Consider the following 14,260-nt stretch of genomic DNA (forward strand, 5'->3'; position numbering starts at 1 on the left):
TGAGCGGGCACTACCATGCTCGGGTGCTCTGTACTGGTAACTAGTGATGAGCGGGCACTACCATGCTCGGGTGCTCAGTACTAGTAACTAGTGATGAGCGGGCACTACCATGCTCGGGTGCTCAGTACTGGTAACTAGTGATGAGCGGGCACTACCATGCTCGGGTGCTCAGTACTCGTAACTAGTGATGAGTGGGCACTACCATGCTCGGGTGCTCTGTACTGGTAACTAGTGATGAGCGGGCACTACCATGCTCGGGTGCTCGGTACTGGTAACTAGTGATGAGCGGGCACTACCATGCTCGGGTGCTCGGTACTGGTAACTAGTGATGAGCGGGCACTACCATGCTCAGGTGCTCGGTACTGGTAACTAGTGATGAGCGGGCACTGCCATGCTCGGGTGCTCAGTACTCGTAACTAGTGATGAGCGGGCACTACCATGCTCGGGTGCTCAGTACTCGTAACTAGTGATGAGCGGGCACTACCATGCTCGGGTGCTCGGTACTGGTAACTAGTGATGAGCGGGCACTGCCATGCTTTGTACTCGTAAAAAGTAGTTGGATGCTTGGATGTAGTGACTTGAGTACTCAAGCATACTGGAAGTAAATGGGAACTTGTATTTCTTTGTCGCTCCATTGGGAGACCCAGACAATTGGGTGTATAGCTTCTGCCTCCGGAGGCCACACAAAGTATTACACTTTAAAAAGTGTAACCCCTCCCCTCTGCCTATACACCCTCCCGTGCATCACGGGCTCCTCAGTTTTATGCTTTGTGTTGAAGGAGGCACACATTCACTCAAGCTCCCATTTTAGTCAGCAGCAGCTGCTGATTGTATCGGATGGAAGAAAAGAGGGCCCTAACAGGGCCCCCGGCATGCTCCCTTCTCGCCCCACTAAGTCGGCGGTGCTGTTAAGGTTGAGGTACCCATTGCGGGTACAAAGGCTGGAGCCACATGCCGTTTTTCCTTCCCCATCCCTTAGAGGCTCTGGGAGAAGTGGGATCCTAACCGGTCACCATTCACTGGGACCGGGCTCCCTCCGCAGCCCCTGGGGGAATCTGACGGACAGGAGACTGAGTATCATCAGGGACAGGCCCTGCATCTATAAGGTACTCTGTGTCCCCTTGGGGACGGTGCATGGAGCGCCTGTGTTACAGACGCTGCAGCGGCTGCTGTTTTTTTGTGACGACCGGGACTACCGCGCCGACCGCGCCTGCTTGCCGGCCGCGTTATTAAATTTAGTCCCCGGCTTCTGCGGCCTAGTACCATAACTCCCGCCCCCGGGCCTGCCAGTCAGGGGTAAGGGCGGGACGGTCGACTGGACGTCGGCAGTGAGAGCTGGAGCATACTTAGGTGTTCTCCTCCCCCCTCACTGAGCACTGTGGGGCACCAGATTCCCGCACTTTATTAGTCACGCCCAGGGCTCCCTCCTCCCCTGAGAGCTCTGGCAGCCATATTTACAATCACTTCTGCCGGTGGAGGACTTCAGAACGAGCTCTACAGCTCTGGGAGGCCCAGGCAGGGAATCTGGTGGACACACAACCGCTTTGGGCGGTCGGTAAGCCACACCGGTTACCCGGTGCTGGCCCCCCTGGGTGCCGAAGTGTGTATATATATATATATATATATATATATATATATATATATATATATATATATATATATATATATATATATATATATATATATATATATATATATATATATATACTCTGTTCGGCCGCATTGTTTTGCTTTTGGCTATATACCCTCAGTGATCACTCTCAGAGGAGACTACAGCATGTCGTCCGCAAAGAGCAAGGGTGCCAAGGCACAGGCTTATTTTGCAACCTGTACCTCTTGTGCGGCTATGTTACCTGCAGGTTCCACCTACCCTCACTGTGTGCAATGCTCGGCCCCTGTGGCACTCACTCAGCCGGAGCCTCGGGCACTGGTGGGACCCTCGGCTCAGGTAGAACCGCCGGCTTCCACTGTCCAGGTGGCAGGGACAGAGTTTGCAGTTTTGGCTGAGAAACTCTCTGAGTCGCTTTCACAATCCATGGCTCAGTCTATGGACAGATGGTCTGCTAAGATACTAGAAGCCTTGCAGTCCAGATCGGTCACACAGGCCCCGGGCACTGTGAGTTCATCGCCCCCAGGCCCCTCTCGGTCGGTGCAGCAGAGTGCTCCTGGGGTGACACCTAGGTCCCACGGGGAGGACTCCGACACGGACCGCAGTCCCAGACCGGCTAAGCGGGCTCGCTGGGAACCTTCCCCGGCTTCATCACGCTGTTCAGGGTCTCAGCATGAGGACTCTCTGGAGGATGAGGCGGAGGTCGCAGCTCAGGGCTCTGATCCTGACGTTGCTCTCAATCTTGATACACCTGAAGGGGACGCCATAGTAAATGACCTTATAGCGTCCATCAACCAGGTGCTAGATCTTTCTCCCCCAACTCCACCTATAGAGGAGTCGGCTTCACAGCAGGAGAAACACCAGTTTAGGTTTCCCAAACGTACACGGAGTGCGTTTTTCAATCACTCTAACTTCAGAGATGCTGTCCAGAAGCACAGAGCATTTCCGGACAAGCGCTTTACTAAGCGCCTTAATGACACACGTTACCCCTTCCCCCCCTGACGTAGTTACGGGTTGGGCTCAGTGTCCCAAGGTGGATCCTCCAGTCTCTAGACTGGCGGCTAGATCCGTAGTATCAGTGGCAGATGGTTCATCGCTCAAGGATGCCACTGACAGGCAAATAGAGCTCCTGATGAAATCCATCTATGAAGCCATAGGCGCGTCTTTTGCTCCGACCTTTGCAGCCGTGTGGGCACTCCAAGCTATCTCAGCTTGTCTGTCTGAGATTAATGCAGTCACACGTACCTCTGCTCCGCAAGTTGTGTCTTTGACTTCTCAGGCGTCGGCTTTTTCGTCCTACGCCGTCCTGGACTCAGCGAGCCGTACAGCGGTAGCGTCCGCCAATTCGGTGGCAGTCCGCAGGGCCATGTGGCTACGCGAATGGATGGCAGACTCTGCTTCCAAGAAGTTCTTAACCGGTTTGCCATTTTCTGGCGACCGTTTGTTTGGCGAGCAATTGGATGAAATTATTAAACAATCCAAGGGAAAGGACTCGTCCTTACCCCAGTCCAAACCAAACAGACCTCAGCAACGAAAAATTCAATCGAGGTTTCGGTCCTTTCGGCCCTCAGCCAGGTCCCAATCCTCCACGTCCAACAGGTCAGAGAAGGGCCAGAGGAACTCTTCTGCATGGCGGTCTAAGTCACGTCCTCCAAAGACCGCCGGAGGAACCGCCTCCAAGGCGGCCTCCTCATGACTTTCGGCCTCCCCAAACCGCATCCTCGGTCGGTGGCAGGCTCTCCCGCTTTTGCGACGCCTGGTGGCCACATGTCCAAGACCGATGGGTGAGAGACATTCTGTCGCACGGTTACAGGATAGAGCTCAGCTCTCGTCCTCCGACTCGTTTCTTCAGAACATCTCCGCCCCCCGAGCGAGCCGATGCACTTTTTCAGGCGGTGAACACTCTGAAGGCAGAAGGAGTTGTGATTCCCGTTCCCATTCAAGAACGTGGTCGCGGTTTTTACTCCAACTTGTTCGTGGTGCCAAAAAAGGACGGATCATTCCGCCCCGTTCTGGACCTCGAACTGCTCAACAGACACGTGAGAACCAGACGGTTCCGGATGGAATCTCTCCGTTCTGTCATCGCCTCGATGTCCCAAGGAGACTTCCTAGCCTCAATCGACATCAGGGATGCTTATCTCCATGTGCCGATTGCACCAGAGCATCAACGCTTCCTGCGTTTCGCCATCGGGGACGAACACCTTCAGTTTGTGGCACTGCCTTTCGGCCTGGCGACAGCCCCACGGGTCTTCACCAAGGTCATGGCATCCATGGTGGCGGTCCTACACTCTCAGGGCCACTCGGTGATCCCTTACTTAGACAATCTCCTAGTCAAGGCACCCTCCCGGGTGGCATGTCAACACAGCCTGACCATTGCTCTGGAGACTCTCCAGAGGTTCGGGTGGATCATCAATTTCTCAAAGTCAAAATTGACACCGACCCAATCACTGACTTACCTCAGGATGGAGTTTCATACTCTCTCAGCGATAGTGAAGCTTCCGCTGGACAAACAGCGTTCGCTGCAGACAGGGGTGCACTCTCTCCTTCAGACCCAGTCACACCCTTTGAGGCGCCTCATGCACTTCCTAGGGAAGATGGTAGCAGCAATGGAGGCAGTTCCCTTTGCGCAGTTTCATCTGCGTCCTCTTCAATGGGACATTCTCCGCAAATGGGACAGGAGGTCGACGTCCCTAGACAGGAACGTCTCTCTTTCACTGGCAGCCAAAACCTCTCTTCAGTGGTGGCTTCTTCCCACTTCCTTGTCGAAGGGAAAATCATTTCTGCCCCCATCCTGGGCTGTGGTCACGACGGACGCGAGTCTGTCAGGGTGGGGAGCGGTCTTCCTCCACCACAGGGCTCAGGGTACCTGGACTCCGGTAGAGTCATCCCTTCAGATCAATGTTCTGGAGATAAGGGCAGTGTATCTAGCCCTAAAGGCGTTCCATCGGTGGCTGGAGGGCAGACAGATCCGCATACAGTCGGACAACGCCACGGCGGTCGCGTACATCAACCACCAGGGCGGCACACGCAGTCGTCAGGCCTTCCAAGAAGTTCGGCGGATTCTGCTGTGGGCGGAAGCCACAGCCTCCACCATCTCCGCAGTTCACATCCCGGGCGTAGAAAACTGGGAAGCAGATTTTCTCAGTCGCCAGGGCATGGACGCAGGGGAATGGTCTCTTCACCCGGACGTGTTTCAAGAGATCTGTTGCCGCTGGGGAACGCCGGACGTCGACCTCATGGCGTCTCGGCACAACAACAAAGTCCCGGCATTCATGGCACGGTCTCAAGATCACAGAGCTCTGGCGGCGGACGCATTAGTTCAGGATTGGTCGCAGTTTCGACTGCCTTATGTATTTCCTCCTCTGGCACTGCTGCCCAGAGTGTTGCGCAAGATCAGGTCCGACTGCCGCCGCGTCATCCTCGTCGCTCCAGACTGGCCGAGGAGGTCGTGGTACCCGGATCTGTGGCACCTCACGGTGGGTCAACCGTGGGCACTCCCAGACCGACCAGACTTGCTTTCTCAAGGGCCATTTTTCCATCTGAATTCTGCGGCCCTCAACCTGACTGTGTGGCCATTGAGTCCTGGCTCCTAGCGTCCTCAGGGTTATCTCAAGATGTCATTGCCACTATGAGACAAGCCAGGAAACCAACGTCCGCCAAGATCTATCACAGGGCTTGGAGGATCTTCTTATCCTGGTGCTCTGATCGGGGTTTTACCCCCTGGCCGTTTGCCTTACCCACTTTTCTTTCTTTCCTTCAATCCGGAATGGACAAGGGTTTGTCTTTCGGCTCTCTCAAGGGACAAGTATCGGCGCTTTCCGTGTTTTTTCAAAAGCGTCTAGCCAGGCTTCCGCAGGTCCGCACGTTCCTGCAGGGAGTTTGCCACATAGTCCCACCTTACAAGCGTCCGCTAGAACCCTGGGATCTTAACAGGGTGCTAACGGCTCTTCAGAAACCACCTTTTGAGCCGCTGCGGGATGTCTCTCTATCACGCCTTTCGCAGAAGGTGGCCTTCCTAGTGGCAGTCACATCACTTCGGAGAGTGTCTGAGCTAGCAGCGCTGTCATGCAAAGCCCCCTTCCTGGTGTTTCACCAGGATAAGGTGGTTCTGCGTCCGGTCCCGGAATTTCTCCCTACGGTGGTATCCCCTTTTCATCTCAATCAGGATATCTCCTTACCTTCCTTTTGCCCTCATCCAGTTCACCAATGTGAAAAGGATTTGCACTTGTTAGATCTCGTGAGAGCACTCCGGCTCTACATTTCTCGCACGGCGCACCTGCGCCGTTCGGATGCGCTCTTTGTCCTTGTCGCTGGCCAGCGTAAGGGGTCGCAGGCTTCCAAGTCAACCTTGGCTCGGTGGATCAAGGAACCGATTCTTGAAGCCTACCGTTCTTCTGGGCTTCCGATTCCTTCAGGGCTGAAGGCCCATTCTACCAGAGCTGTAGGTGCGTCCTGGGCATTGCGGCACCGGGCTACGGCTCAGCAGGTGTGTCAGGCGGCTACCTGGTCCAGCCTCCACACTTTCACGAAACACTGTCAGGTGCATGCCTATGCTTCGGCAGATGCCAGCCTAGGTAGGCGAGTCCTTCAGGCGGCGGTCGCCCACCTGTAAGAGGGGGCCGTTTTTCGGCTCTTTTTATCGAGGTATTCTTTTACCCACCCAGGGACTGCTTTTGGACGTCCCAATTGTCTGGGTCTCCCAATGGAGCGACAAAGAAGAAGGGAATTTTGTTTACTTACCGTAAATTCCTTTTCTTCTAGCTCCTATTGGGAGACCCAGCACCCGCCCCTGTTCCCTTCGGGCTGTTTGTTCTTTTGTGTACACATGTTGTTCATGTTGAATTGTTCTTTTGGTTAATGGTTTCAGTTCTCCGAACATCCTTCGGATTGAATTTACCCTAGACCAATTTATAAGTTTCCTCCTTCCTGCTTTTGCACCAAAACTGAGGAGCCCGTGATGCACGGGGGGGTGTATAGGCAGAGGGGAGGGGTTACACTTTTTAAAGTGTAATACTTTGTGTGGCCTCCGGAGGCAGAAGCTATACACCCAATTGTCTGGGTCTCCCAATAGGAGCTAGAAGAAAAGGAATTTACGGTAAGTAAACAAAATTCCTTTCTTTTCCGTAAGATCTTCCGCAAAAATGCTCGAGTTCCCCATTGACTTCAATTATACTGTCCGAGCTTCCAATTGTTTATTGCGAGTACCGAGTATGGCAGTGTTCGCTTATCACACAGGTTTTTATGTCTTTTTTTTTTTTTTCCTGCTGAGTAACAATTGGTGACTTCTATCTTTTTGATTTTTTTTATTTCTAGGCTTATCTACAGCAAGCTCAAGAGCTGGTTATACTTGAAACTGTTCTGCTACAGACCTTAGGTATTTATCTTCTCTTCCTACCTGGCACTGATTGTGTGGGGTCCATATGTTTGGTATTAACCTAAAGTTGACTATACACCACCTGAAGAGAAGATCAGGGGTGGCTTTACTGAATGATTGTGGGGTTGGATAGTGTGCGTGAAATGTGACCTAAGGGGTGCTTCACACACAGCGAGATCGCTGCTGAGTCACGGTTTTTGTGACGCACCAGTGACCTCATTATTGATCTCGCTGTGTGTGACACTGAGCAGTGATCTGGCCCCTGCTGCGAGATCGCTGCTCGTTACACACAGCCCTGGTTCGTTTTTTTATTGTTGCTCTTCCGCTGTGACGTACAGATCGCTGTGTGTGACAGCGAGAGAGCGACGAAATGAAGCGAGCAGAGAGCAGGAGCCGGCGTCTGACAGCTGCGGTAAGCTGTAACCAGGGTAAACATCGGGTAACCAGGGTGGTTACCCGATATTTACCTTCGTTACCAGCCTCCGCAGCTCTCACGCTGCCTGTGCTGCCTGCTCTCTGCACTGTGACATGTAGCTGCAGTACACATCGGGTTAATTAACCCGATGTGTACTGTAGCTAGGAGAGCAGGGAGCCAGCGCTAAGCAGTGTGCGCGGCTCCCTGCTCTCTGCACATGTAGCGACGTTATGATCGCTGCTGCGTCGCTGTGTTTGACAGCTAAGCAGCGATCATAACAGCGACGTACAAGGTCGCTGCTACGTCACAGAAAATGGTGACGTAACAGCGATGTCGTTGTCGCTATGTGTGAACCCAGCCTTATTGCAGAGGTGATTTCAGAGTCCTTCACCTCTCAGTAGCAGGGTCGGTGTTCCCCTTGTTTGTTTGTTTTTTTAAACTGTTTTTATTTGTTTTTTCAAATAAACATACAGAAAAAAAGCACATGAGAGAGCTGTAAACTATTTTTCTTCGGCGCTCCATTGGGAGACCCAGACGATTGGTGTATAGCTACTGCCTCCGGAGGCCACACAAAGCACTACACTAAAAAGTGTAAGGCCCCTCCCCTTCTGCCTATACACCCCCCGTGGGATCACGGCTGCTCAGTTTTCAAGCTTTGTGCGAAGGAGGTCAGACATCCACGCATAGCTCCACTGTTTTAGTCAGCAGCAGCTGCTGACTATGTCGGATGGAAGAAAAGAGGGCCCATACAGGGCCCCCAGCATGCTCCCTTCTCACCCCACTCTTGTCGGCGGTGTTTGTTAAGGTTGAGGTACCCATTGCGGGTACGGAGGCTGGAGCCCACATGCTGCTTTCCTTCCCCATCCCCCTGAGGGCTCTGGTGAAGTGGGATCTTACCGGCCTCCAGGCTCTGAGGCCGGGCTCCATCCACAGACCCGGAGATCCTGCTGGAATGGAGCGGAGTATCGTCAGGGACAGGCCCTGCAACGTTAAGGTACTCTGTGTCCCCGTACAGTCTATGCACAGACACACTCCAGCGTTGCTGGGTGTGTTAGTGCGCCGGGGACAGTAGCGCTGCACGCTTGGGCTTTACTCACTGCAGCTTAGCTGAGTGAGTTTATGTGTCGGGAACTACCGCGCCAGCCGCTGCTGGAGCTGCGGCGCGGCTGAGACTTGTGGTGCGCCGGGGACTTTCGCGCTGCCGTGCTTTTACGACGGCAGCGCTTATAAATCTAGTCCCCGGCTTTTGCGGCCTAGTTACGTTTCGTTCCCGCCCCCAACCCTGCCAGTCAGGGAAGGGGCGAGACGCTGTACAATGATCAGCGCCGAGGGCTGGAGTCTTATTTACATACTCCAGCCCTCTCACTGGGCACAGGGGGACGCCAGTTTCCCGCTCTTGTCTGGGGCACGCCCACGGCCCGCCCCTCTTCACAGGACGCCGGCAGCCATTCCTGCAGGCAATCTAAGCTGGAGAACGGACACAGGGAGACCCAGCAAAGGGATTCTGGCGACCACTTACCCGCTTATGCGGGCGGTAAGCAGCACCTTGGTGCTGACCCCACTATTGCCACAGTGTTTTTTTGTGTACTTTATCCTTGTACTTATATTTGCAAGACCATACACAGACACACGCCAGCATTGCTGGGCGTGTTAGTGCGCCGAGGACAACAGCGCTGCGCGCTTGGACTATACTCACTGCAGCTTAGCTGAGTGAGTTTATCTGTGGGAAACTGCCGCGCTGGAGGCTGCGGCGCGGCTGAGACTTGTGGCTGTACGGTCGCTTCTTGGCGATATACCCCTAGATAGCTCTGAGGAGACAACAGCATGTCGTCAGCATAGAGCAAGGGGGCCAAGGCACAGGCTTTCTATGCTGTCTGTACCGCACGTGAGGCTGTTTTACCGGCAGGTTCCACTAACCCCTAATGGGTAGAGTCTCTGCTAGTGGTGGCCCAGAGAGGGCCACCTGTGAAACTGTCCAGAGGACAGAGTTTGCAGTTTTTTTTGCTGATAAAATGTCTTGGACTATGAACAAAATTCTAGCAACTTTGCAGTCCAGGGCGGTGACTCAGACCATGGGCATTGTTGAATCAAGGCTCCCCGGTCTCCCTCAGTTGGAACTAATCCGTGCTCCAAGGGGGTCCCATACATCCCAGACTGAAGGCTCTGACACGGACGACAGTCCCAGACAGCCTAAGCGAGCTCGCTGGGAGAGACCCTCGACTTCACACACTGGTCAGGGTCTCAGCGAGAGGATTCTCTGTATGATGAGGTAGCTGATCAGGTTTCTGATCCTGAGACCGCTTTCATTCTGGATGCTCCTAATGGGACGCCATGGTGAATGATCTCATGGCGCCCATCAATACACTGGTGGATATTTCTCCCTCAGCCCCTCCAGTGGAGGAGGCAGCTTCAGCAGGAGAAATTCCATTTCAGGTATCCCAAGCGTAAATTCAGTACTTTTTGGGCCTCTCTGACTCAGAGGAGCAGTCCAGAAACACTACGCTTATCCAGACAAGCTTTTCTCCGCCGCGCCATCCTCCATAGTTGCAGTGGAAGATGGGACTTCACTTAAAGATGCCATTGACAGACAGATGGACCTCTGGTTGAAATCTGTCTGTGAAGCTATCGGCGTGTCGTTTGCTCCGGCATTCGCAGCCGTATGGGCACTCCAAGCTATTTCAGCTGGTCTTGCGCAGATAGACACTGTCACACGTACATCTGTGCCGCAGGTGGCGTCCTTAACCTCGCATGCATTGCGACTTACGCTATTCATGCTGTCCTGGACTCTACGAGCCGTACGCCGGTGGCGTACGCCAACTCCGTGGTTTTGCGCAGACCCTTGGGGTTAAGGGAATGGAAGGCAGCTCCTGCTTCCAAAAAGGGCTTAACCAGTTTGCCATTATCTGGTGACAGACTGTTGGCTGAGCGATTGGATGAAATCATTAAACAGGCCAAGGGTAAGGATTCTTCCTTACACCAGCCCAGATCAAACAAAACCCAAGGAAGGACAGTCGACGTTTCGGTCCTTTCCAGGCTCGGGCTGGTCCCAATTCTCCTAGTCCAAAAGGACTCAAAAGGCTCAGAGGGGCTCAGACTCCTGGCGGGCTCAATCACGCCCAAAGAAGGCAGCCGGAGGAACCGCTACCAAGGCGGTTTCCTCATGACTTTCAGCCCTCTCTCTCCGCATCCACGGTCGGTGGCAGACTCTCCCGCTTTGGCGGCATTTAGCTGCCACAGGTCAAAGACCGGTGGGTAAGAGACATTTTGTCTCACGTGTACAGGATAGAGTTTTGTTCTCGTCCTCCGGCTCGATTCTTCAGAACTTCCCCACCTCGCCGATGCTCTTCTGCAGGCAGAAGGAGTGATAATCCCTGTTCCTCTTCAGGATCAAGGTCACGGTTTTTACTCCAATCTGGTTGTGGTGCCAAAAAAAAAAAAAAAAAAGGACGGCTCTTCCGTTCCGTTCTAGACCTAAAACTGCTCAAAAAGCAGTGTAAACCAGGCGGTTCCGGATGGAATCCCTCCGCTCCGTCATTGCCTCAAGGTCTCAAGGAGATTTCCTAGCATCAAGAGACATCAGGATGCTTATCTCCACGTGCCGATTGCTCCAGAGCACCAGCGTTTGCTGCGATTCGTTATTGAAGACGAGCATCTTCAGTTCGTAGACCTGCCCTTAGATCTGGCGACAGCCCCACGGGTTTTCACCAAGGTCATGGCAGCAGTGGTAGCAGTCCTGCACTCTCAGGGTCACTCTGTGATCCCTTACTTGGACGATCTACTTGTCAAGGCACCCTCTCAAGAGGCATGCCGACGCAGCCTGAACGTTGCGCTGGAGACTCTCCAGAGTTTCGGGTGGATCATCAACTTTTCAAAGTTAAATCTGACACCGACCCAATCACTGACATATCTTGGCATAGAGTTTTATACTCTCTCAGCGATAGTGAAGCTTCCGCTGGACAAACAGCGTTCACTACAGACGGGGGTGCAGTCTCTCCTTCAAGGCCAGTCACACCCCTTAAGACGCCTCATGCACTTCCTAGCGAAGATGGTAGCAGCAATGGAGGCAGTCCCTTTCGCGCAGTTTCATCTGCGTCCACTTCAATGGGACATTCTCCGCCAAAGCGATGGGAACTCGACGTCCCTAGACAGGAACGTCTCCCTTTCTCAGACGGTCAAGGACTCTCTTCAGTGGTGACTTCTTCCCACCTCATTGTCAAAAGGAAGGTCCTTCCTACCCCCATCCTGGACGGTGGTCACGACAGACGTGAGTCTGTCAGGGTGGAGAATAGTCTTTCTCCACCACAGGGCTCAGGGTACGTGGACTCAGCAGGAGTCCACCCTTCAGATCAATGTTCTGGAAATCTAAGCAGTGTATCTTGCCCTGCAAGCCTTCCAGCAGTGGCTGGAATGCAAACAGATCCGAGTTCAGTCGGACAACTCCACAGCGGTAGCATACATCAACCACCAAGGCAGAATACGCAGTCGGCAAGCCTCACAAGAAGTCCGGCGGACTCTGATGTGGGTGGAAGACAGAGCATCCACCATATCCGCAGTTCACATCCCGGGCGTAGAAAACTGGGAAGCAGACTTCCTCAGTCACCAGGGTATGGACGCAGGGGAATGGTCTCTGCACCCGGACGTGTTTCAGGAAATCTGGGGCCTTCGGGGGAGGCCGGACGTCGACCTAATGGCGTCTAGGCACAACACCAAGGTCACGAGTTTCATGGTGTGGTCTTACGATCAACGAGCTCTGGCGGCAGGCGCCTTAGTTCAGAATGGGTCGCAGTTCCAGCTACCCTATGTGTTTCCCCCTCTGGCACTGTTGCCCAGAGTGCTACGCAAGATCAGCTCCGATTGCCGCCGCGCCATCCTCGTCGCCCCAGACTGGCAGAGGAGGTCGTGGTACCCGGATCTGTGGCATCTCACGGTCGGCCAGCCGTGGGCACTACCAGACCGGCCAAACTTACTGTCCCAAGGGCCGTTTTCCATCTGAATCCTACGGCCCTGAACCTGACTGGGTGGCCATTGAGTCCTGGATCCTAGCGTCTTCAGGATTATCTCATGACGTCATTGCCACCATGTGACTGGCTAGGAAGCCGACGTCTGCCAAGATCTACCACTGGACGTGGAAGATATTCTTACCTTAGGGCTCTGCTCAGGGAGTGTCTCCCTGGCCATTTGCATTGCCTACTTTTCTTTCCTTCCTGCAATCTGGTTGGGAAACAGGTTTGTTGCTCGGCTCCCTTAAAGGACAAGTTCCAGCGCTGTCTGTATTCTTTCAGAAGCGCCTAGCACGACTTCCTCAGGTACGCACGTTCCTGCAGGGGGTTTGTCACATTGTCCCTCCGTACTGAGGCCGTTAGACCCATGGGATCTGAACAGGGTACTAATTGCTCTCCAGAAGCCGCCCTTCGAGCCTCTGAGGGATGTTTTCACTTTCTCGACTTTCACAGAAAGTGGCTTTTCTGGTAGCGGTCACGTCTCTTCGGAGAGTGTCCGAGCTAGCAGCGTGGTCATCCAAAGCTCCCTTCCTGGTGTTTCACCAAGACAAGGTAGTGCTGCGCCCGATTCCGGAGTTTCTCCCTAAGGTGGTATCCCCTTTTCATCACAATCAGGATATCTCCTTACCTTCCTTTTGTCCTTATCCATTTCATCGATATGAAATGGATTTGCATTGTTGGATCTGGTGAAGAGCACTCAGAATCTACATTTCCCGCACGGCGCCCCTGCGCCGATCGGATGCACTCTTTGTCCTTGTCACTGGTCAGCGCAAGGGGTCGCAGGCTGCAACATCCACCCTGGCTCGATGGATCAAGGAACCAATCCTTGAAGCCTACCGTTCTGCTGGGCTTCCGGTTCCATCAGGGCTAAAGGCCCATTCTACCAGAGCCGTGGGTGCGTCCTGGGCATTACGGCACCAGGCTACGGCTCAGCAGGTGTGCCAGGCGGCTACCTGGGCGAGTCTGCACACCTTCACCAAGCGTTATCAGGTGCATGCCTACGCTTAGGCGGATGCCAGCCTAAGTAGAAGAGTCCTGCAGGCGGCGGTTGCCTCCATGTAGGGAAGGGCTGTTTTTACAGTCCAAACTTGAGGTATTAATTTACCCACCCAGGGACTGCTTTTGGACGTCCCAATCGTCTGGGTCTCCCAATGGAGCGCCGAAGAAGAAGGGAATTTTGTTACTTACCGTAAATTCCTTTTCTTCTAGCTCCAATTGGGAGACCCAGCACCCGCCCCTGTTTCCTTCGGGATTTTTGGTTTGTTCGGGTACACATGTTGTTCATGTTGAATGGTTTCAGTTCTCCGATGTTCCTTCGGATTGAATTTGTTTAACCAGTTATTGGCTTTCCTCCTTCTTGCTTTTGCACTAAAACTGAGCAGCCGTGATCCCACGGGGGGTGTATAGGCAGAAGGGGAGGGGCCTTACACTTTTTAGTGTAGTGCTTTGTGTGGCCTCCGGAGGCAGTAGCTATACACCAATCGTCTGGGTCTCCCAATTGGAGCTAGAAGAAAAGGAATTTACGGTAAGTAACAAAATTCCCTTCTTTTTTTTTTTTTTTTTATTATTATTTAGCAAAATGATACAATTATCACAACCAAGTGATAAATAACAAAGTGAACAATAATAAATGTAAGAATACAATTAACAAATAGGCACAAGCACGTTCAAAAGGAACTGAGAAAACTGGAATGAATGGATTCAGCAAAGCATGAACCTATGAACGAATATAGCTACTTATGGGGGGGACTTTACTTTTCGTGTGGCTTTAGAGCTTCTCGTGTGTGTGTGTGTGGGGGGGTATGTAATCGGCCACGGTCGGCTGTATAGGGAAGGATTGAGAGAGGGGGTGGGGGGGTTAA

The 14,260-nt window shown here is 53.2% G+C and overlaps 1 protein-coding gene across 4 annotated transcripts in view; it reads left to right on the forward strand.

Moving 5' to 3' along the window:
- The window catches only part of CCNT2 (cyclin T2), a 109,547-nt gene that overhangs the window by 23,910 nt on the left and 71,377 nt on the right, over positions 1–14,260 (forward strand). For all 4 annotated transcript variants that reach the window (XM_075317137.1, XM_075317140.1, XM_075317136.1 and 1 more), the window contains exon 4: positions 6,923–6,983. In XM_075317137.1, coding sequence (XP_075173252.1) covers positions 6,923–6,983 — 61 coding nt within the window. The remainder of the gene's footprint in view (positions 1–6,922; positions 6,984–14,260) is intronic.

This window comes from Anomaloglossus baeobatrachus, chromosome 7 (assembly GCF_048569485.1).
Source record: "Anomaloglossus baeobatrachus isolate aAnoBae1 chromosome 7, aAnoBae1.hap1, whole genome shotgun sequence".
Classification (NCBI taxonomy): domain Eukaryota; kingdom Metazoa; phylum Chordata; class Amphibia; order Anura; family Aromobatidae; genus Anomaloglossus; species Anomaloglossus baeobatrachus.